The following is a 22,716-nucleotide window of genomic DNA, read 5'->3' as shown; positions in this document are numbered from 1 at the left end:
ATGAATATCACAGAAAAGAACATATTCGAATAACCCAATTAAAATGGGCAAAGGATCTGAATGGATAAATGCTTCTCTAAAGAATACCTACAGAAGGTCAATAAGTATATGAAAAGATGCTCAAAATCATTATCCATTAGGGAGATGCAAATCGAGACCACAATAAGATACCGTTTCATACCACATCACACTAGGACAGCTGTTGAGGCTTCCCTGAAGGCTCATATGGAAAAGAATCTGCCTGCAATGCAGGAGACCTGGGTTCAATCCCTGGGCTGGGAAAATCCCCTGGAGAAGGAAATGGCAACCCACTCCAGTATTCTTGCCTGGGAAATCTCATGGACAGAGGAGCCTGGCAGGCTATGGTCCATGGGTCGCAAAGAGTTGGACATGACTTAGCGACTAAGCACACAGGATGGCTGTAGGTGTGTAATAAAACAGACAACTTATTGTGGTCATCACTTCATGATGTATGGAAGTCACATCATTATGCTGTATACCTTGAACTTAAATGACACTATATGTCAATTATATCTCAAAACTGGAAGGAAAAAAAAAAGACAGTAACTGTTGGTGAGGATGTGGAGAAACTGGAACCCTCATATACTGCTGGTGTTAATATAAAATGATGCAGTGGCTTTGGAAAACAGTCTGGTAGTTCCTCTAATGATTAAAGATAGAGTCACTATATGACTCAAGAGTTTCACTTCTAGTTATGTATCCAAGATAAATGAAAACATATTTTCCCACAAAAACTTATACAAGAATGTTAATAGCAGCATTATTCATAATAGCCAAAAAATGCCAGCCAAATGCCACCATCAACCAATAAATGGATAAACAAAATGAGGTATAATCATACAATGCAATATTATTTGGCCATAATAAGGAAAAAAGTACTGATACATGCTAACATGAATGGAACTTTAAAACATTATATTGACTTTGTATATACCATATACCAGTATACAGTATGTACTACATATTGTATGATTCTATTTATATGAAGTGGGGATTACAGAATAGGCAGATCTAAAGAGACAAGAACTAGATTAGTAATGCCTAGGCTATGGTGGGGGCTTCCCTGGTGGCTCAAGGGTAAAGAGTCTGTCTGCAAGGCAGGAGTCCGGGGTTCGATCCCTGGGTTGGGAAGATCCCCTGAAGGAGGGCATAGCAACCCACTCTAGTACTGTTGCCTAGAGAATCCCGTGGACAGAGGAGCCAGGCAGGCTGCAGTCCATAGGGTCACACAGAGTCACACGCAACTGAAGCAACGAAGCAGCAACAGCAGGGCTACGGGGGATGGAAGAAGCAAAGGCAAGTGGCTGATCGCTAACTGGGATAGAATTCTTTTGTGGAGTGATAAAAATGGTCTCAAATAGATTGTTGTGAGAGTTGCACAACTCTGCAAATATACCAAAACCATTGAATTGTTTTTCAATGTTTTTCAAATAATAAAAAAACATTTATTAATAGGCATATTGCATGTTCTGTCATTTATATCTTAATAAAGCCATGTGTATTTTTCCCCCAAAAAAAGCAGACATGCTGGGTGTGGTTGATGTAGTGGAACTCTGTGAAACTGTGTCAGAAACAGTGCTCAAGGCAGTAAACATGTGAGTTTTCACTCACGGCAGGAGACAGTGCAAAGTACACTGGACAGTGGTCATAGGTTCACTAGACTTTACAACTGAGGCTCTTCCCAATCATTCATGGTGGGAGCAAAATAGCTAAGACCAGCCTAAATCAAGCAGCTTGGTTGTGACACACTGAAGTACTTGAATATTTATTGACTAATCCAAAACTAAGTTGAAAACAACATTAATGTGGCTTCTGCTTGGAATTCTGTATGTGACAACCATTCGCTAATTTAAATAACCTCTTATTTTACCAAAGTGTGTCGGTCCCTCAGTTGTGTCCAGCTCTTTGAGACCCCATGGACTGTAGCCCACCAGGCTCCTCTGTCCATGGAATTCTCAGGCAAGAATACTGGAGTGGGTTGCCATTCCCTTCTCCAGGGGCTCTTCCCAACCCAGGTCTCCCACATTACAGGCATATTCTTTACTGTCTGAGCCACCAGGGAAGCCCAAAAATTATCATTAGAAGAATAATTTCTTTTCTAGCTCCTTGAGTTCAAAGTTTTTTAGCTTATGCATTTTAAATTGTCTTGCTTTCTTAATATATGCCTATAAGGATACAAATTTTCCTCTGGGGATCTGTTTGGTTGCATTCTACAGATTGTGATATACAGTAATCTTATTGTCATTTAGTTTATATTTTCATTTTTAATCTCATTTTAAAGGACACAGTTTTGACTTCTAAGTAGATGGAACTTTCTGGTAATCTTTTATTATTCATTACTAATTTTATTGCATTAAAATCTAAGAGTCAGTATAATTTCTGCTTTTTGGAATTTACTGAGATAGTTTGAAGGCCTGTGGAGAATGAGGTTTTTGTACTGTGTCCAGATTTTCTCCTTAGGAGGCATGTTTTGTATACCTACAATTAGCAAACTTTCCAAGGAAGACTAGACCCACAGGTCTGTAATTTTCCAATAAGTAGAAGGTGGATGTGTGGGTGTAAAGATATGGTGGTGGGTTAAAAGACAGTGAGTTCATTTTAAGGCTGTAAGTAAGCAAATTAATTTTATTATGATAAACATGTAACTTAGAAACAGAAACAATTTCTTTTAATACACAAATTATAAATTTCAGAGGTCATATTAATATAATTAAAATCTTTGTTTATCTCATTAATGATCAGCAAAAGAGACGATCTTGCAACAAAAACAATATAAATAGTGATATTTTACAATTTATAGTTACCAAAAACCTTTGTCCCATCTGATTCTCATCACAATATTTTTGTAGCTACCAGAAAATAAGTGCATTATCAAGAGAGTTAATGATTACCCATAAGCATCATGGATTTTATAAGGCTTCTCAATAATTTAAACTTCCATTTCCATGAGAAATCAGAACCTAACATTTCTAATTAACAATACAGGAGATTGTGATGAATGTTACACTTATGATGAAAACAACGTGACCACTGAGTGTTCATTTACTGTGTGTGTGACACTATTATAAGTGCTTCAGGTGCACCAACTCATCAGCAATCACTTGTGGTGTGTGTGTGCTCAGTCGTGGCCAACTCTTTGTGATCCCGTGGACTGTAGCCCAGCAGGCTTCTCTGTCCATGGGATTCTCCAGGCAGGAATACTGGAGTGAGTTGCCATTTGCTTCTCCAATAATCTGTGGTAAGGATTATTACTATTATCTTCATTTTACAGATAAGGAAACTGAGACAGTGGTTAAGCAATTTGCCTAAGGTCACATTGCTAGTGAGTGGTGGAATCAGGACTCAAACCCAGTTAGTCCGGCTGCAGCCTCCATCTCATGTGAAAGACACACATGAAAATTCAGGTACATTATCTCTGATAAACAAGAAATAACTTAAAGACAACTGAGTTCAAAGAGTCAAATTATGACAGCTAATGTCTTCCTAATAATGATTTCCTATTTAAAAATATTAACCCTCAAATTACAACACAGACACATGGGGATCTACCTGAGGATAAACATATATTGGCATGTTAAATCCAATTATTTAAAGATAGTCCTATTAAATAGTACCTACAATTATTATAAAATAATTTATTGAGCTTATTAGTTCTATGATTTATCAGCCTCCTACTTCTGTTAATGAATTTCATTTTAAGTTTCATTTAAGGATTTTGCAAAATCAACTGGTTCGGGTAAAACAAGCCTGTCATGGACAATTTACAAAATAGACTAGTTTGGGGAAGAATGGATACATGTATATGTACGGCTGAGTGCCTTTGCTGTTCACCTGAAACTATCACAATATTGTTAATCAGCAATACCCCAATACAAATTAAAAAGTTTAAAGTTAAAAAAAAATAGACTAGTGTGTTACAAACGCTTTCAGTGAAATATAGTATGTATTTTAGAGTCCTTACCTGACTATAACATTTTAGCTAGTAGTAATGTTTGAAACACCTTACCTTTGAGAATCCAAGTTCTGTAAGCAATCTGTCAGCTACAAACTCAATATACTGTTTCATCAGAACACAATTCATTCCAATGAGGCCAACTGGCAAGGCTTCTGTTAAAAACTCCTGAGACATAAATAAAAACAGAATAAAGTACAAAAAAAGAACAATAAATAGTATATATTTTCCAAATAAAAAGAGGGTTTTAGCTTTATTAACCTTCTAAATCACTGATCTTGTTTGAGGAAAGTACACTAGCATAAATCCTTGCAACATGGCAAACAATGCCCATTTGCTTAAAAGGTTTGGGGTGCTGCTACTCACACTGATTCACATTCTCAAGTAGCCAAAGCAAATTGAAACTAACTATTACATTACTGGTATTTTAAAGTAGCACTTGTAGGACCCAAATTTATATGCTTTCTCAATAGAAAGAAAGGAGATATTTTGTTCTGAAATATCTAGAAAAAGATTCACCTAAGATGATTGCTGTGGTGAACATGACTTAAAAGGGAGCTGGGAAAGAAAAAACAATTAACAGAGAAAATGAGAAAGAAATAGAAATGGATCTGAGCATTGGGAGATAATCTGAATTCCAATTGTATTGAATGACAGTGAAGTGAAAGTCGCTCAGTTGTGTCCGACTCTTTGCAACCCTATGGACTATAGCCTGCCAGGCTCTTCTGTCCATGGAATCCTCCAGGACAGAAGGAGTGGATTGCCACTCCCTTCTCCCTCCCAGGGATCTTCCCAACATAGGGATTGAACCCAGGTCTCCTGCATTGTAGGCAGATTCTTAATGACAGTGGTAAAGTGTTAATAGAGAAAAAATAAAAACATATTAACCATTTGGATTTAGTTCTAAAAGTGATTCAAGATTCCAAAATCTGGGATTTCCCCGGTGGTCCAGTGGTTAAGAATCTGCCTTGCAATTCAGGGGTTGCAATCTGATCCCTGGTCGGGGAAGTAAGATCCCATATGCCTTGGAGCTACTGAGCTCTCGGGCACATGCTGCACCTAAGACCCAACGCAGCCAAAGCAATAAATAAAAACTAGATTAAAAAAAAAAAATCCATTTTATGACTTTTCTCTCTTCAAATATGAAAGCTATTTTTTTTAAGTTTAAAAACTTACTTATTTTTCAACTAGCTCTTTCAAATGATAAAAATACATTCTAAAGTGAAGCATCCATGTCTTTCTAGTTAGAGATCTTTACATGCCCATAAATCACATTTTACTATTCACTAATTCATTTATTTCCTCATTCTATGAACATAGGATGCATGCTTAAAGCTAGATACCTTGCTGGTTTTTTAAGAATACAACCAACAAGGACCTACTGTATAGGAAAGGGAACTCTGTTCAGTGTTATGTGCAGCCTGGATGAGAGGAGAGTTATAGGGGAGAATGGATACATGTACATGTATGGCTGAGTCACTTTGCTGTGTACCTGAAGCTACCACAACATCGTTAAGCAGCTATGCTCCAATTTAAAATAAAAAGTTAAAAAAAAAAAAAAAGAATACAAAACAAGAAACCATCACTGCCCTCTAGTAGCTAAAAATCTAAAGCTAAGATAATTAGAATAGTTTGGTATGGCACGAAATTTGATGTATAAATGAAATTTAAAAATAGTCCTGAAACAAATTTTAGTATACATAAAATCTTAATATATAATAAAGACTGGCTTATAAGCCAAATTTTAACATGACATAATAATTGTAATACATCATCTATTGGTACTTCCAGGTTGACCATATAATATTTCTGATATCTATTCTGACCTACAAAACAGCAATTTCATATGAGTCAATCTAATGCAGTCAAACATCAAAGAGAGATGTGCCACTTATATAAGCGTCCCTGCTTACCTGCTCAATTTCAACGGCATTAACAATGATCTCCCTAACCCTTTCTTCCGAAGGCTTATTTACCAAGTATTGAAACATCAGGCAAGCAAAGTCGCAGTGAAGCCCCTACAACAGAAGAAAAATACCACTGTCAAAGAAAATTTCATCAGTTATTTTCACACAGTGATATATCAGGCTTTATATAAGCTAGGAATGCAACACTGAACTTCTGGAAGATGGAAGAAGGATTAATAGGGCCAGGATCTTCTTTTCTCCAAATCTCATTAAAATGCCAATCATAATAACCTATAATGAAAAATTTTCAAGGCCGGCAAATCTCAGTTAATTAACATGAAAGAAGAATTCATGAACAACAACAAAACCAACAAATCTGCAATCAAAAGCATTTTGGAAGGGAAAACAAAGTAAGAAAAACCAAAAATAAAATTAATTCATTTTTAACTTTTTAAAAATTAAGACAGATTGAAAAACTCAGATTTCAAAAACACAACAGTTATATTAAACAAGAATGGTTCGAGATAAAAATAAATTCAGTGCAAGGAAAATGGAAACTGAAGAATTAAGGATACCATCTGAAGCTGTGTGAAGCAGAAATGACATTGCAGAAAACTCAAAGACAGAAGTAAACAAATTTGTGAAATACCTTGAGAATAGAATTGTTGTGCAAATACATGAAACGTTATAGAATCTTAAATAATTGGAAAACAGTGCAAGGAGGCTCAACCTACAATAACTGGAATTTCAAAACACAGAACAGGTGGTATAAAGCTGAAAACAACTGAAAAAAATTTCAAAAAGTCAAAACAAAAAAGAGAAGGAGGTCAGAGACAGAAGGATGATGGAGTTCTAAACAAAATTAACAATTAGATACTGACAACAAGGCAGAGTCAATTAACATTTCTAAACTACACAGAAAAAGAAATAATTTTGTAAGCCAACAAGGGAGGAGAGGAAGGAAGGAATATGCACTTTAGAGGATTAAACATCAGAGCTGTCTACCTTTTCCTAAAAGAATCAATAAAAAACCAAAGACAATTGAAAGATGAGACTCAAAGGCTGTATTCCAAGGATTATTTTCCAAGTTAAATTGTCATTCCCAGAAGAAATCATTAAAAAGACAAGAAAAAGCCTCTTTAAATAACTAATCTTAGAAAATTTACTAGTAAAACATACCCCTCCTACTCGACTCAAGAGGATATTTCAAATTACCAAAGGCAGAATTTCAGATATAGTGCTGAAAGGTGATAATGTAAATATCGATTAGAACCAATAGCTACCTACCAATTACAGAGCTGAGTATGAAAAAGGAAAGCACTTGTAATTGTTAAATCAATAAGAGAATAAAATTAATTTTCAGGTTTAAAGCGACGCCAATCAAAATCCCAGTGGGACTGTTTTTAAGTTGAAACATTAATCTGCAAGACTAAATGAGCAGAATCTTTTAGGAATACTTTAAAAGAAAAGTTATGAGATTTAGCCTACTAATTATCAAAACATAAGAGACTGTAATAATGAAAATAGTTTGTTACAGCATGAAATTTGTCACACAGGTTAAAGAAAAAGCCCTGAAATAGGTGTTAGTATACTTGAATCCTTAGTATATAATAAAGAAGATATCAGAAGTCAATGGAGAAGGAAGGATTACTTAAGGAGAATTGGAAAAACTTCCCAATTGTGGTAGAAAAGACATGTTCATATATTGTTAGGTGGTGCTACAAATTGTTATTGTATTTCTGGAAATAAATCTACAAGTAAGTATGATGGCCTTTAAAATGTTATTGTTCAGTCGCCTAGTCATGTCTGACTCTTTGCAATCCCATGGACTGCAGCAGGCCAGGCCTCCCTGTCCCTCACCATCTCCTGGAGTTTGCCTAAGTTCATGTCCATTGCATTGGTGATACCATCCAGCCATCTCAGCCTCTGTCACCCTCTTCTCCTTCTAACTTCAGTCTTTCCCAGCATCAGGGTCTTTTCCAATGAGTCAGCTCTTTGCATCAATTGACCCAAGTATTGGAGCTTCAGCTTCAGCATCAGTCCTTCCAAAGAGTATTCAGAGTTGATTTCCTTTAGGATGGACTGGTTTGATCTTGCTGTCCAAGGAACCCTCAAGAGTCTTCTCCAGCACTGCAGTTCGAAAGCATAAATTCTTCAGCGCTTAGCCGAGAGATTGAGGGCAGGAGGAGAAAGGGACGACAGAAGATGAGATGAGATGAGACAGATGGCATCACCGACTTGATGCACATGAGTTTGGGTGAACTCCGGGAGTTGGTGATGAACAGGGAGGCCTGGCATGCTGCAGTTCATGGGGTTGCAAAGAGTCGGACACAACTGAGCGACTGAACTGAACTGAAATGCAGAAATGCAGAAAATAGTCTAGAAGGAAATATCAATACAATATGAAAGGTGTTTTGAGACTGAATGATTTTATTTTTTTAATTCTCTGTAATAATCATACATGACATTAATTAAAATTACTAGAAATTTAAAGACATGAAACAACAGAAATGTAATTACACAAAGCATTTTGTTGCACTTGAAAAGTACTTTCATATATACTATTTCATTGCATTTTAACAAAACCCTGTTAAGATGTATAGTTGAAGAAACTGAGGCTCAGAGAAATTAAATAACTTGACAAGGTCAATATGGAAATAAGCTAAGAAGCCAGGATAAGTCAATCAATGTGAGCAGAATGGCTGTAACAGTCTAAACCCTGAGAAAATAAGATCAATGACAAGGTTTCTGCACTTGAGGAGCTTAGAGAGACAAGTACAATGTATGTTACTACTACTACTACTATTACTACTACTATGTCGCTTCAGTCGTGTCCGACTCTGTGCGACCCCATGGACGGCAGCCCCCCAGGCTCCGCCATCCTATGGAACCTAAATAGGGACAAGCTCAGGTTTCAAAGGTATATGTAGAAGAAAGAGTGGTTAGTTTTCCTTAATTGGGTCAGGAAAGTTTCAAGTGGCAACTTGTGAGAAGGTAATCAAGAGCTGGGGGAAAAAGGTGGGTAGTAAAGATGGAAAGAGTGTCGCCGACAGACAGAGACAAGATTTAGTTACTGAATGTGGCTAAAAAAATAAAGAAGCAATCTAAAATGACTCCCAGATTTCAAATTTGGATGATTGGATAGAAGATGGATTTGCTCAATGACATAGAGAAGACAGGAAGAACATAATTTGGGAGAAAATGATGAGTTTGATTTCCTGAAATACTAGGCTTGAGGTATCTGTGGAGCCTTCCAGGAGGAAATATCTAAACATGCACTTGAATATATGGGTTTGGACCTCAGGAAAGAATGACCGGGCTAAAGGTAAAGTTTTAGCTTTTATAAGCACCTACGTGGCAGCTGATTCCATGGGAATAAATAAGATCAACCAGGAGGCCATGTAGAGGGAAGCAGAGAGGCTAAGGTGCGAACTCAGGAGTACTTTGGTGCATAAAGATGCTCAGAGGCTGAGGAGGAACACTAAGAGAGCTAGGAGGAAAACACAGACTTAAAATCCAAGGAAGAAATGACTTCTTATTTTAATCACCAGGATATTTGTGTCACCATAAGCATCTCCAAGGGAAAGAAAACTAAATGAACACCAGCTAGGAATACAAACAGAACTAGAAGAACTTCACTCCTTACTTCATCTCGGCTGATGAGCTCATTGGAAAAAGTGAGTCCAGGCATGAGTCCTCTTTTCTTTAGCCAGAATATAGCAGCAAAAGATCCCGAGAAGAAAATTCCTTCTACAGCGGCAAAGGCCACCACCCTTTCCCCTAGGGGAGAAAAAAATAGCTTCACTTTCTGAAATATTAATATATACTGCAGACATGTTCAAGCTTACCTATGGATAATATATGTTTTTACATATATATATTTTTAACAACCAGATCACAACTGTTTTGCCAAGAAATAAAATCAACAAGGTCGTTGATTTTAAAATCAACAAGACAGCCAAGTCTTCGGTGGAGAAAACTTGCTACTTTAACCTACTAGAGCAGAAAAGCACCTCTACTTCAGGTGCTATGTCCAACACTGGACTCCTGCAGGTCTTGAAATCTGGAGAGCCTTCCACACTCAAAAAAAGAAAAAAGAAAAGGTGATTTATCTGTGCTACACATGCCTACGGGTATGGGTGCGGGTACATGTTTTTGAATGCAGTATGTATATACATGTATGTTTGCATACTATGCTCTGTTGACCCCTTTGAAACAAAAATAACTCTTTAGACTAGTGAACTGCTTGTTTTAGGATGGAACTTTATCATTTATTTACATAGATTACTATATTTTCATCTTACTGTTAATAAGAATGGATAGTTAAAATTGAGACATTTTTAATCAACATAAATGTGATGTCATGTGAACATTTATCTGTAAGGGAACAAGACTATAATTTTATACATCTGTGATTAAGAGGAACATTGTCCTTTTAACTATTCTATGCATTCACATGAATGCTACAGAATGAAAATCATAACAGAAATAATTACAGAAGGCTATTCTTTTTGGAGAGGATTATAGGATGATACGGGGTAAATGTTACAAATTTTCTTTTCTTTTCTTTTTTTACAAATTTTCAAGAATAGATGTGAACCACAAAGAGACTTTCAAAATGCTTCTTATAAAAGCTATAATGAATTGCAAAGGCATCATGATTTGTCTTAGAGATAGAGAAGTACTATGTATTTTTAATATACAGCTAACCTCTATGATGCAATGCATTAAGATTGTGTAACTCGTACTTTTTTTGATGTTTGAAATGTAATTTCATCATATATATTAAAGTTGAATCTGTATATTTAATGTTTTAAAGTTCTTTAAAGATATTTTTAAAGTAAGCAGTATATGACACTTTTTTAAAAACTAAGCAGATTGCCATGGGATGACTGCTGCCCTCCTGCATTTTCTCTCTTTCTAGGTTACTTCTCTGGTGGTGTCATGAAAACATGCTTCCTGCGAGGCACACCATCATTTTCCATCATTTTCTAGACACGCTAATCTTTTCATTCCATATTGAACACTCATGTTTCCCTTTGTTTTTCTCTAAAGCCAGTTTCTCACCATGTGCCTCTCAATCAATTTTGAGATAATTCAGTTTAGTTCAGTCTCTCAGTTGTGTCCGACTCTGCGACCCCATGAATCGCAGCCTGCCAGGCCTCCCTGTCCATCACCAACTCCCGGAGTTCACTCAGACGCATGTCCATCGAGTTGGTGATGCCATCCAGCCATCTCATCCTCTGTTGTCCCTTTCTCCTCCTGCCCCCAATGCCTCCCAGCATCAGAGTCTTTTCCAATGAGTCAACTCTTCACATGAGATAATTAGCTGGGTATAAAATGCAGATCAGTCTCTGGTGAGAACCAGGAATCTGCAGAATTTTTCCAAAATTCTCCAGGTGATTTTTACGCACATTGAAAACCACTGCTTTTCTCATCATCAAAATGAACTGAAGGCAATGCCACATTTATGTTTCTTCCCTGATATACTACATGCTTGTCCACATCCTACACTGAATCACTGGTTCTCAATGTGTTAGCCAGGAATCCCTGGAGATCCACAGACCAGGAGGTCTGTGAGGTGAAAACAGTTTTCATAGTGATACTAAGGCATTATTTATCATTATTACTATCATTCTGTCATTAATATAGAGTGGTGTTTTTCCAGAGGCTACATGACATATCACAACAATCCGAAAAACCTGGTAAAATACTCCTCCCTTTTGTAACTACGTATCTGAAGGGGGCTAGATTTTCTTCATATAATTCAACCAAAACAACAGTCTGCAAGAAATTGAATGCAGAAGCAGATATAATCCAGCCATCCTCCTATAAAGCAGACATTAAAAAGATTTGCAAAAATAAAAAAACTAGGTTATTCTCACTGATTTTTTTTAAATACAGTGTTTCTTTGCATAAATATACATTATTTATTTTAAAATATAATGGGTTGTTACTGCTAATTTAATATCCATTAATTAGTAAATATTTTGAAAGTTTCTTGGTTTTAATTTCTAATATGTAAGTGTCTGCAGCCTACCAGGCTCCTCTGTCCATGGGATTTTCCAGGCAAGAGTACTGGAGTGGGGTGCCATTGCCTTCTCCGCAATAGATACAACCATATAAATAAAAGCAGTTTGGAGTCCTCAATAATTTTTAAGAATGCAAAGGAGTACAAACTGAAAATTTTTAGATCTCCTTCTGCGCATAATGAATAAAACCAGAAAGTAAAGACAATCAATTATGAAATAGATAAGAATAAGAAAGGTACTTAGGGCTACTTATATTAAATATCTGAATTTTTTAATTAAATGTAATAAATATTTATTGAGCAACTACTGTTTATGAGACAATGTTAATTCTTTCCTTAAAAAAACGTTATTGGATCTCAATTAATCCTACAGGGTGTCTGCATTTAACTTATTTGAAAAATAAGCCTGTTATTGCAAACTGTTCTTGCCTTGAGTGTACTAATCTATATATTTGTTCCCTGAAAAATATTAGGACTCTGACTTGCTTTATTTTAGGGAAAAAAATAAACATTACTCAAAGTATATAGTCTTGCTCTAATATTCTTGTCCGAGTCTATGTGACTGATTCTTTGATTCTTCTTTTTTTAATTAATTAATCTATTTTAATTGGAGAATAATTACTTTACAATATTGTGATGGTTTTTGCCATACATCCACATAAATTGGCCACAGGTGTACATGTGTCCCTCCCGCCTCCCTCCCCACCCTATCCCTCTGGGTTGTCCCAGATATTCATCTTTACCTGAAATTATGCACTGACCTTTTACTCTTTCAACTTTTAATTTAATAAACAGAATATATAACAGCTTTAGATTATTTTTTCACCAGCTTCCAATTAATTCTTAGGAATAGTGATATTACACCATGTAAAATATAACCTAAGCAAATTTGATCAAATATAAATTAAAGTTACATACCAAAAGTAGATTTTCTATCTGCTATCCACCGCAAGGCCCAATCTGCTTTTTTCTTAACATATGGCATTGTTTCAATTGCATTAAATAAAAATTCTCTGTAAAAACAGAATTAATGGCAAAGTTATTCACTTGGGTTTTTTTTGTTTGTTTGTTTTCATTTTTGGCTGCACCATGAGACCTGTAGGATCTTAGTTCCCCAACCAGGGATCAAAACCTGAGCCCACAGCAATGAAAGTTCCAAGTCTTAACCACTGGTCCACCAGGAAATTCCCAATTCACTTGTTTTTAATCCTACTATATTTGATTCTATGAAAATTATGGTATGCATAGAATCTGGAGTTTCTCTGTATTTTGGCAAGTCCATAAACTATAGAAGTCAAAATAAAACTCAAATTAGTGGTTTGAATCTGGTCTGATACAAACTGACTAAATTAGAATATTTAATTTCTAAACAATGTGTTGATGAACAGTTTTTTAAGTTATAATTTCCAAAAATTTATTGGTCGTATGCAAGTTTTTTTTTTAACCCAACACATTACTGAGTAATAGAAAATAGTGTATTCCTAAACTTCCATATTTGAATAATCTTTCCCTATATTTAGTTTCCTAATATTAACATAACCAAGTGATAGATAGAGCTTTGTAAATAAAATCTCAGCAGTAATACCTTTTCTTGGGATCTCTGATGTAAGTGTCTATTAGCAAACTGTACATCTCTGAGTGAACATTCTCGATGAGAATTTGAAAGCCATAGAAACAGCGAGCCTCTGGAACCTGTACTTCCTGACTAAAGCGCTCCACCTAAAAAAACAAGGGAAATAAATACATCCGATTCTATGGGCTCTCATTAAACACTGCAAATCAGAACCTGAACATAAGAATTATCACATAAGAATCACCTGTGATGCCACAAACAGGTCAGAAAGACCTTATGAATTATTCTAAGTGGTACTGTTTAATCCATCAACCCTCCACAATTAGTTGCATACTGTATTCTTAAGCAATTAAATAAATTGACCTGTTAGTTGGAAATACTACCTATAAAGCCAAATAAATTTTAGAATATCTACCAAAAATAATTATTTTGCTTTGTAGAATTGACCTTAAGTAGATCTACTGAAGCCCCTACCAGTTGACAACGAAAGTTTGCATCTTCCCATTCTTTTTAGTAAGAAAGCATGCCTTCTAACCAACCATAATACAGTGGGGAGCCAGACCCAGTGTTCTATTAAAGAGCTCTGGAAAGGTTATTAAGGTGCAGATGCTTTATTAGGATCACTATCTAAGAATAAACACAAACTCATGCTTATGCCTTGTAAGCAGTCTTCATTGGTACAAAATGCTTGGTTTGATGATATTTGTGGGGGGTGGGGTCAAATATAAATGAAAACTTGCCTTTGACACTTCATCAGAAAAAAATTTTTCAAGAGTTAAGCTTCATCTAGTTCATTTCTTAGACATTTTTCAGGTTCAGTCTGATTATCTTACTGCCATCACTGTCATTTAACTGCTGAATGAGAACAAAAGTAGAACCAAAAATCTCACCAAATTTTCATTCACAATTCCATCACTGGCTGCAAAAAAGGCTAAGATGTGAGAGATAAAATACTTCTCTTCCGATTTAAGCTTGTTCCAGTGAGGAAGATCCTTTGATAAATCAACCTGAAATAAAAAGATTTTCAAAAAATTTAACTTCTTCTCAAAGTATAGAAAACTGACTTCTGTCCCAATGTTAAGTGGGACATCTTTGCAGTAAAATCTGAAAAATGAAAAAAGTCATCATTCTTGCTAAGACTGAGTATTTGTGCCCCCTCAAAATCCATATTGAAACTTAATCCTCAATGTGATGATATCTGGAGGTGGGGCCTTTAGGAAGTGATTTGTTGTTATTGCGTAGTCACTAAGTCATGTCCAATTCTTTGTGACCCCATGGACTGTAGCCCACCAAGCTCCTCTGTCCATGGTATTTTCCAGGCAAGAAAACTGGAGTGGGTTGCCATTTTGTTCTCCAGGGGATCTTCCTGACCCAGGGATTGAACCCACATCTCCTACACTGGCAAACAGATTCTTTACTGCTGAACCACCAGGAAACCCTGAGAAGTGATTAGATCACCCTCATGAATGGGATTAGTGCCCTTATACAAGAGACCTCAGAGAACTCCTTTGCCCCTTCTGCCATGTGTGGACATAGTACGAAGACAGCTGTCTATGAACCAGGCAGCAGGCCCTCATCAGATATCAAAACTGTAGGCACTTGATCTTAGGATCTCCAGCCTCCAGAACTGTGAGTAATAAATTTCTGCTGTTTGAAAGCCACTCACTCTATGATATTATTATATCATCAGCTCAAACTAAGACAATTACAAAGGAACACAACAAAATCAAAACATTATGAAGAATTCTATCTTTTAGCTAATTGAGAAGCTGGCCAGGATGTCCTTTCAAAACATTAACCTAATCTATTCTCACCACAAAAAAGAAATGGTAACTATGTGATGGGATACAGGTGTTAGCTAACACTATGCTGGTAATCATTTTGCAATACATAAGTGTATTAAAGCAATATGTTGTATACTTTATAATTACACAATGTTATATGTCAATTATAGCAATAAAGGTGGGAGAAAAACTGCAATCTGGAAGAAATGAAGGAAGGGGCAAAATAGAAAGAGAGAGTAGAAACTGATCAAGAAGGAACTGAGGTGAATATACTAATGATTTTCAGCAGCCAGGGCTTTAACATTTTATATAATATTTACCATTGTGTTAGACAGATAACTAGACACCTGTTAAGCAGTTGTACTTGCTACTTTACTGCTAGTTAATCTACTTTTATACCCAGAAGTAATGTCAGACAGGTAATAATCTGGGTTTTAAAACAATTTATAGGTACAGCTTTCTCTGGGAGTAGAAATATTTTGAAAAGTGTTTATTGGAACTAGTCCTTGGAATTAATAGTAATGTACTCTAGAGTTTGGTAAAATCTACAATTTTAAAATTGTCTCTAAATGTACCTTGTAGATTTTGTCTCTGGAAAATCTCTTACAAATGTTTCATAATAATCTCACAAACATTTGAAATGTGTTTTGTCAACAAAGGTCTGTCTGTCAAGGCTATGGTTTTTCCAGTAGTCATGTATGGATGTGAGCGCAGAAGATACGTTTGAACTGTGGTGTTGGAGAAGACTCTTGAGAGTCCTTTGGACTGCAAGGAGATCCAACCAGTCCATTCTAAAGGAGATCAGTCCTGGGTGTTCATTGGAAGGACTGATGCTGAAGCTGAAACTCCAATACTTTGGCCACCTGATGTGAAGAGCTGATTCATTGGAAAAGACCCTGATGCTGGGAAAGATTGAGGGCAGGAGGAGAAGGGAATGACAGAGGATGAGATGGTTGGATGGCATCACCGATTCAATGGACATGAGTTTGGGTAAACTCCGGGAGTTGGTGATGGACAGGGAGGCCTGGCGTGCTGCAGTTCATGGGGTCGCAAAGAGTCTGACACGACTGAGCGACTGAACTGAACTAAATTGTCTTTTGCTCTTTATTTATTTATTCTAAAAAGCCTTAATCTCTTTGACCCTTCCAAAAAAGACTAAAGTTTCATCTCTTCAATCATTTGTGTTCTTTTCCAAAATCCTTTCCCATTACTTTATGTTTTAAATGTTTACTGAACACCCACTACATGACAGACACTGTGCTAAATGTCGGGGATACAACGGAACAGAGAGGAAATATTTGCATACATCTTTTAAAATATGCAAGCTAAAAGTCAGGTCCTATTCTATAATGTTAAGAGTTCACTCAGGTTAAACTGACATCTTCCTGGTTTTTGTGTATTATACTCCTAACACTAAATTTTAATATTACAATATGCTCACTCTTAAATATTAAACTTATCTACATTATTTTCCATTCCTAAAAGGTAAATTTTTTTGCCCAGCTTTGTTCATTTGAATAAATTCCCAATTTCACAATCTGAAGGTTGATTGCAAACTATTGGTAACAGAACTTCCTAAGTAGCTTAAAAAAAAAACAAACAAACACCAGAACTTTGTCTTCTGAATCAAGTCTTCAATGACCAGTCATATTTAATAATAAAGGTAAATCACTGGTAAAGCAATGAAATCTAAAGATGATTAAACTGTAACTTACATAATTTGTTTAAATGAATAATATATGGAACTAAAAATGTGTTTGACTTCCCAGTTAATTATGTATTTGAATCTTCCTATCAGCTGTCTGTAAAAAATGTGCATGCATGCGTGTGTGCTAAGTCGCTCAGTCATGTCTGACTCTTTGCAACCCCGTGGACTGTGGCCCACCAGGCTCCTCTGTCCATGGGATTTTCCGGGCAAGAATACTGGAGTGGGTTGTCATTTTCTCCTCCAAGGGATCTTCCCAACCCAGGAATCAAATCCACATTTCCTGCCTTGACAGTTGGATTCTTTACCACTGAGCCACCTGGGAAGCATAAAATATGTACCAAGCTGTACATTTTAATTTTTAAAGAGTAGTATTTTTAAGTCGTAGTGCAACACATAGTACAGGTCTTACAAGATGCAAGAAATGTCTTGATGAAATGTAATTACACAAGTATCACAAGTACCTTTTTAACGTGATGACTGAAAAAGCCACCTGTGTAACCTATTTGTTCTCTTAATGACATCTAACGAAAAGCTTTCTAAAAATCACGGTTAGGGACAGTCAGGTGTGCCTACCACTATGGCTCGATATGAAAATACTGGGTTTTTGGTTTGGTTTTTTTTTTTTTTTTTTGCTCTACATGCTAACTACAATATAACAAAAATGTTAATAATGTTAACAGATATAAAATAACAAAAATGGGTGGGGGGATAAAATTAGTGTAACAGAAGGTTCAAAAATTGGTACCTTCTGATATCTAGTATAAATCTCCTCCATTCTGTATAAACTAGTAGCTTGCATTTATTTGGTTCTCACTACACGCCAACTACCATTCTACACATCTAATGAATCCACACAACCACCCAACGAACTAGGTACTATTAGCCCAGTTTACTGACGAGGATACAGAGCGGCTTCCCAGGGCAACTTCCCCAGTGGCACAGCTAGTACGTGGTAGACCCGGGATTTGTACCTCAGCTGGCTCCAGCACCTGCATTCTTAACAGTGTGTATAAAGAGCCAATCTCAACAACAACAAAAAAATTTCTGATCGATAGATATCAATAGATGGATAGATCCAAATATATCTACACAAATAGTTATATCTATGTGCAGTATACAGGCGAATATCACACCCAGAGAACAGAGTGATACACAGGTATCATCCATCATATTCAAATATGAAGATAAGGATTATTTGCAGACTATGGCGCAACTGCTTGCATGACCAACTGTCTTTACCAAACAGCGAGCATTTTCTAATTTGCTGGGTTCAATTCATTTCCTAGGCAGAAATTGCCACACTAAGAGAAAACATTCCACAGCTGTCCTGTCTGCTCGGGCAGTTGTGCCAGGTTTGATGTGGCTGAGGGCAGAGCCAGACAGGGTGGAGCATGGTGAGTTCCGGCCAGTAGTTCAGAAGTTGAGTACATTGCCCGGGCAAATTCCTTGTGTGGCAGCTCTTTCAGCACCATCAGCTATAGCTGCAAATTTATTTATTTATTCGTTTATTCCACTGACTGGAAGTAAAAACTAGTCTTATTTGGTCACAGAAAACCAAAAGTCTGTTCAAAAATGGAAAATGGGACTTGCCTGGTGGTACAGTGCATGAGAATGTGCCTGCCAGTGCAGGGGACAAGGGTTCGATCCCAGGTCTGGGAAGATCCCACATGCTGCGGGGCAACTAAGCCAGGGCAGCGCAGCTACTAAGCCCACGTGCTACAACTACTGATGCCCACATGCCTAGAGCTTGTGCTCCAGAACAAGAGAAGCCACCACAATGAGTAGCCTGTGCGCCGCAGCAAAGAGTAGCCCCTGCTGACCTCAACCAGAGAAAGCTTGTGTGTAGCCACAAAGATTCAGCTCAACCAAAAATAAAAAATGCCAAAAAAAAAAAAAAGGCAAAATGTTCGAAAACACATTAGAGGTAAAAATCTGGCAGACTGAGATGACGTTTTTGCGGAAGAAAACATGTTTATAGGTAGAAGTCTAAACACAAAACATTGGAGAACCCTGTATTCAGTCTCAGGAATTTCAAACATTATCATATACAACTGATCTTATCCAGGGTACCTCACAATGTAAGTCCTGTGATATAAAATGTGAACACTACCCTAGAGAACATGTTTGCTGATGATGGCGATGCTACTTACCTCTTCTGCTGTCCAGAAGGATGCCTGTGCCTTTTTATACATTTTCCAAATGTCAGGGTACTGGATTGGAAAGATGACAAATCGACGAGAACTCTTTCTCAGGAGCGGCTCTTCATCTGACTTTGCTTCATTTTCATTGGTATCTGAAGATAACCTCTTTGAAAAATAAAGTACAAACACCCATTTTATGTAGAGATTCCCCTTTACTCACATCTAACACACGTCTGGGAGAGTTAGGGAGACAGCACAGTTGGGAGCCCATCTCCCCAGCTCGAATCCTTACTGTGATCTGGTAGGTGGTCAATGGTGTTGGCTTAAGTGCGTGGCTATAGGAAGTTCCTTAACTTCTCTGAGTCTCAGTTTCCTCATCAGTAAAATAACACCTACCTTAGAGATTAATTTTGATGATAAAAATGCTTTAAACAGAGCCTGGTGCATAATAATCATTCAAAATATTATTGCCGTTATTGTTACTCTGAGGATAAGCATAAAAAACTAGACCCATAAATGTCACGGGGGCAAATTTCTAAAGTTGTGGACAAAATGTCCCTTCAGTGCCTCTCACCGAGACAGAATGCTGGCATGAATAGGCTACTATTACAAGCTGCTTTTTAATTTTAAAGTTTTCTTGTCTAATCTTAACTGAAATATTATCATACTCATCTGAAAACTCTTTACCAACAACTTAGCAGTCTTTGTCTGAGCCTTCCCATGTACCAATTGGTTTTTGCTATTTACATGTTAATATTCCTTTACAGCATATGGTCTTACAGGGACTGTCTCAAAGCTTTGTGGGATAAAGAAACACATACCTAAAATGCATACTGCTTGGAAAGAGGATGGCACTCTAAAGGAGGAAAATGTCATATACATACATACATACATATATATGTATGTATATATATATACATACATACATTTCATGGCTGAAATCACCATCTGCAGTGATTTTGGAGCCTGAAAAAATAAAGTCATATGTCTGACTGGAGACCAGTTTTTTGTATATTGTGGTATTTCCAGAGTACTATGTCAAGTAAACATTAGTTTCCCTGGTGGCTCAGCAGTAAAAAATCCACCTGCAATGCAGGAGCTGCAGGAGGCAGTTTCAGCCCCTGGGTCAGGAAGATCCCCTGTAGGAGGGTATGGCCATGCACTCCAGTATTCTTGCCTGGAGAATCCCATGGACAGAGGACCCCATGGGCTACAGTCCATAGGGTCACAAACAGTCAGACACAACTGAAGCAACTTAGCACCCGTGCACAAGTAAGTGAATGGACTGTTAATCTCTCTTTAGCCTGTGCTCTGATTTTTGGATACCTTTAGATTTTAAAAAATTTAACATAAGACCGCAATGTATCAGTGAAATAATCTAAAACCATTCAAATCAAGCCTCCTCTGAGTACCCTCACAAAACCCTCCCCTCAGCACACCAAAGGCCTTGATTATATGCCTAAGAAAGCATATAGATCTCTGCAATTTAATTCTCTGTCTACAGTTTCCTCTAGACTCTGCTTCTTAACAGTAAAAACCAGTGCTCGCTTCGGCAGCACATATACTAAAATTGGAACGATACAGAGAAGATTAGCATGGCCCCTGCGCAAGGATGACACGCAAATTCGTGAAGCGTTCCATATTTTTAATTAAATCCTATTGGAAATGTAGAAATTATTAAAGGAAATTTATGCCAACCAAAAAAAAAAAAAAAAAAAAACCCAGGAAAAACCAGATTTATACTTGTGGAATCCTTAGAGCTTAGCATACAGTTTGGTATTTACTCAATATTTATTCCACAAATATTTAGGTACATTTCTAAAATGGAAGTGGTCAAGTTTTTTGTTTATTTGTGGTGCCATTGAGGACTTTGCTCAAAACTGTAACTTGTACTCAACTTCTAGAATCCAGATTACCGGGAGAAGTATCAATCACCTCAGATATGCAGATGACACCACCCTTACGGCAGAAAGTGAAGAACTAAAGAGGAGCTTGATGAAAGTGAAAGAGGGGAGTGAAAAAGTTGGCTTAAAGCTCAACATTCAGAAAACTAAGATCATGGCATCTGGTCCCATCACTTCATGGGAAATAGATGGGGAAACAGTGGCTGACTTTATTTTTTCAGGCTCCAAAATCACTGCAGATGGTGATTGCAGCCATGAAATTAAAAGACACTTACTCCTTGGAAGGAAAGTTATGACCAACCTAGACAACATATTAAAAAGCAGAGACATTACTTTGCCAACAAAGGTCTGTCTGGTCAAGACTATGGTTTTTCCATATGGATGTGAGAGTTGAACTATAAAGAAAGCTGAGCACTGAAAAATTGACTGTGGTGTTGGAGAAGACTCTTGAGAGTCCCTTGGACTGCAAGGAGATCCAACCAGTCCATCCTAAAGGAGATCAGTCCTGAGTGTTCATTGGAAGGACTGATGTTGAGGCTAAAACTCCAATACTTTGGCCACCTGATGCGAAGAGCTGACTCATTTGAAAAGACCCTGATGCTGGGAAAGATTGAGGGCAGGAGGAGAAGGGGACAACAGAGGATGAGATGGTTGGATGGCATCACCGACTCAACGGACATGAGCTTGGGTAAACTCTGGGAGTTGGTGACGGACAGGGAGGCCTGGAGTGCTGCGGTCCATGGGGTTGCAAAGAGTCAGACACAACTGAGCTACTGAACTGAACTGAGGACTTTGCAATCTCAAAAAAGCTGTAAGATTCTGAGACACTGCAGTTCCAGGCTCTAGAACAGGAGGACACATAAGAGCTCGTCCTCTAGGTCTGGCACTGAGGCTGCTTTTGAACTGACACCACACAGATGCTTTATACACATTTATTCTGCTTCATCTGTACAACAAGTTAGTCAAATAGTTATAGTATTCCAATTTTACAGATGGGAAAACTAAATCTTGAAGTAGGTAAATAACATACCCAGGATTCCACAACTGGTAACTGGCAGAAATAAGATTAGAACTGAAATAGGTTGGAATTCCAAGCCTTGCCTTACACTACATCTCTGTATGTGTGGATGGCAGCTAGATTAGGGCCAGTGTGATGTGAAAGTGTTAGTCCTTCAGTTGTGTCCGACTCTTTGCAACTCCATGTTCTGTATGTATCCCGCCAGGCTCCTCTGTCCCTGGAATTCTCCACGCAAGTATACTGGAGGGGGTAGTCGTTCCCTTCTCCAGGGGGTCTTCCTGACCCAGGGATCGAACTCAGGTCTCCTGCACTGCAGGCAGATTCTTCACCATTTAAAAACCTGAATTCAAAACAGTAAGATAAAGTAAAGTTAAAAAGAGTGCATGCATGCTCACTCAGTTGTATCCATCTCTTTGTGACCCCATGGACTGCTGCCCACCAGGCTCCTCCATCCATGGGATTTTCCAGGCAAGAATATTGGAGTGGGTTGCCATTTCTTCCTTCAGGGGATCTTCCCCACCTAGGGATTGAACCTGTGTCTCCTGCATTTTCTGCATTGGCAGGTGGACTCTTTACCACTGAGCCACCCAGGAAGCCCCTAAAAAGTGTATACACTACAATTAACCCTTGTGCAACACAGGTTTGAAACACATTGGTCCACTTATCTGTGGATTTTT

The 22,716-nt window shown here is 37.4% G+C and overlaps 1 protein-coding gene and 1 non-coding gene across 7 annotated transcripts in view; one reads left to right on the top strand and one right to left on the bottom strand.

The window, feature by feature from the left end:
- Positions 1-22,716, bottom strand: part of RRM2B (ribonucleotide reductase regulatory TP53 inducible subunit M2B) — a 37,398-nt gene that overhangs the window by 7,183 nt on the left and 7,499 nt on the right. For all 6 annotated transcript variants that reach the window (XM_019973918.2, XM_070802835.1, XM_019973916.2 and 3 more), the window contains exons 2-8: positions 19,127-19,282; positions 14,375-14,491; positions 13,497-13,630; positions 12,830-12,924; positions 9,527-9,660; positions 5,887-5,991; positions 4,028-4,141 (exon numbers count right to left, since the gene is read on the bottom strand). In XM_019973918.2, the coding sequence (XP_019829477.1) occupies positions 4,028-4,141; positions 5,887-5,991; positions 9,527-9,660; positions 12,830-12,924; positions 13,497-13,630; positions 14,375-14,491; positions 19,127-19,282 (855 nt within the window). The remainder of the gene's footprint in view (positions 1-4,027; positions 4,142-5,886; positions 5,992-9,526; positions 9,661-12,829; positions 12,925-13,496; positions 13,631-14,374; positions 14,492-19,126; positions 19,283-22,716) is intronic.
- Positions 20,658-20,764, top strand: LOC139187030 (U6 spliceosomal RNA). The gene has a single exon (XR_011570732.1). It is a non-coding gene; the product is annotated as a U6 spliceosomal RNA (small nuclear RNA).

The sequence above is a fragment of the Bos indicus genome, chromosome 14, assembly GCF_029378745.1.
Source record: "Bos indicus isolate NIAB-ARS_2022 breed Sahiwal x Tharparkar chromosome 14, NIAB-ARS_B.indTharparkar_mat_pri_1.0, whole genome shotgun sequence".
NCBI classification, from domain to species: domain Eukaryota; kingdom Metazoa; phylum Chordata; class Mammalia; order Artiodactyla; family Bovidae; genus Bos; species Bos indicus.
Note: the sequence above shows the minus strand (reverse complement) of the source record. Positions and strands in the feature narration are given on the sequence as shown.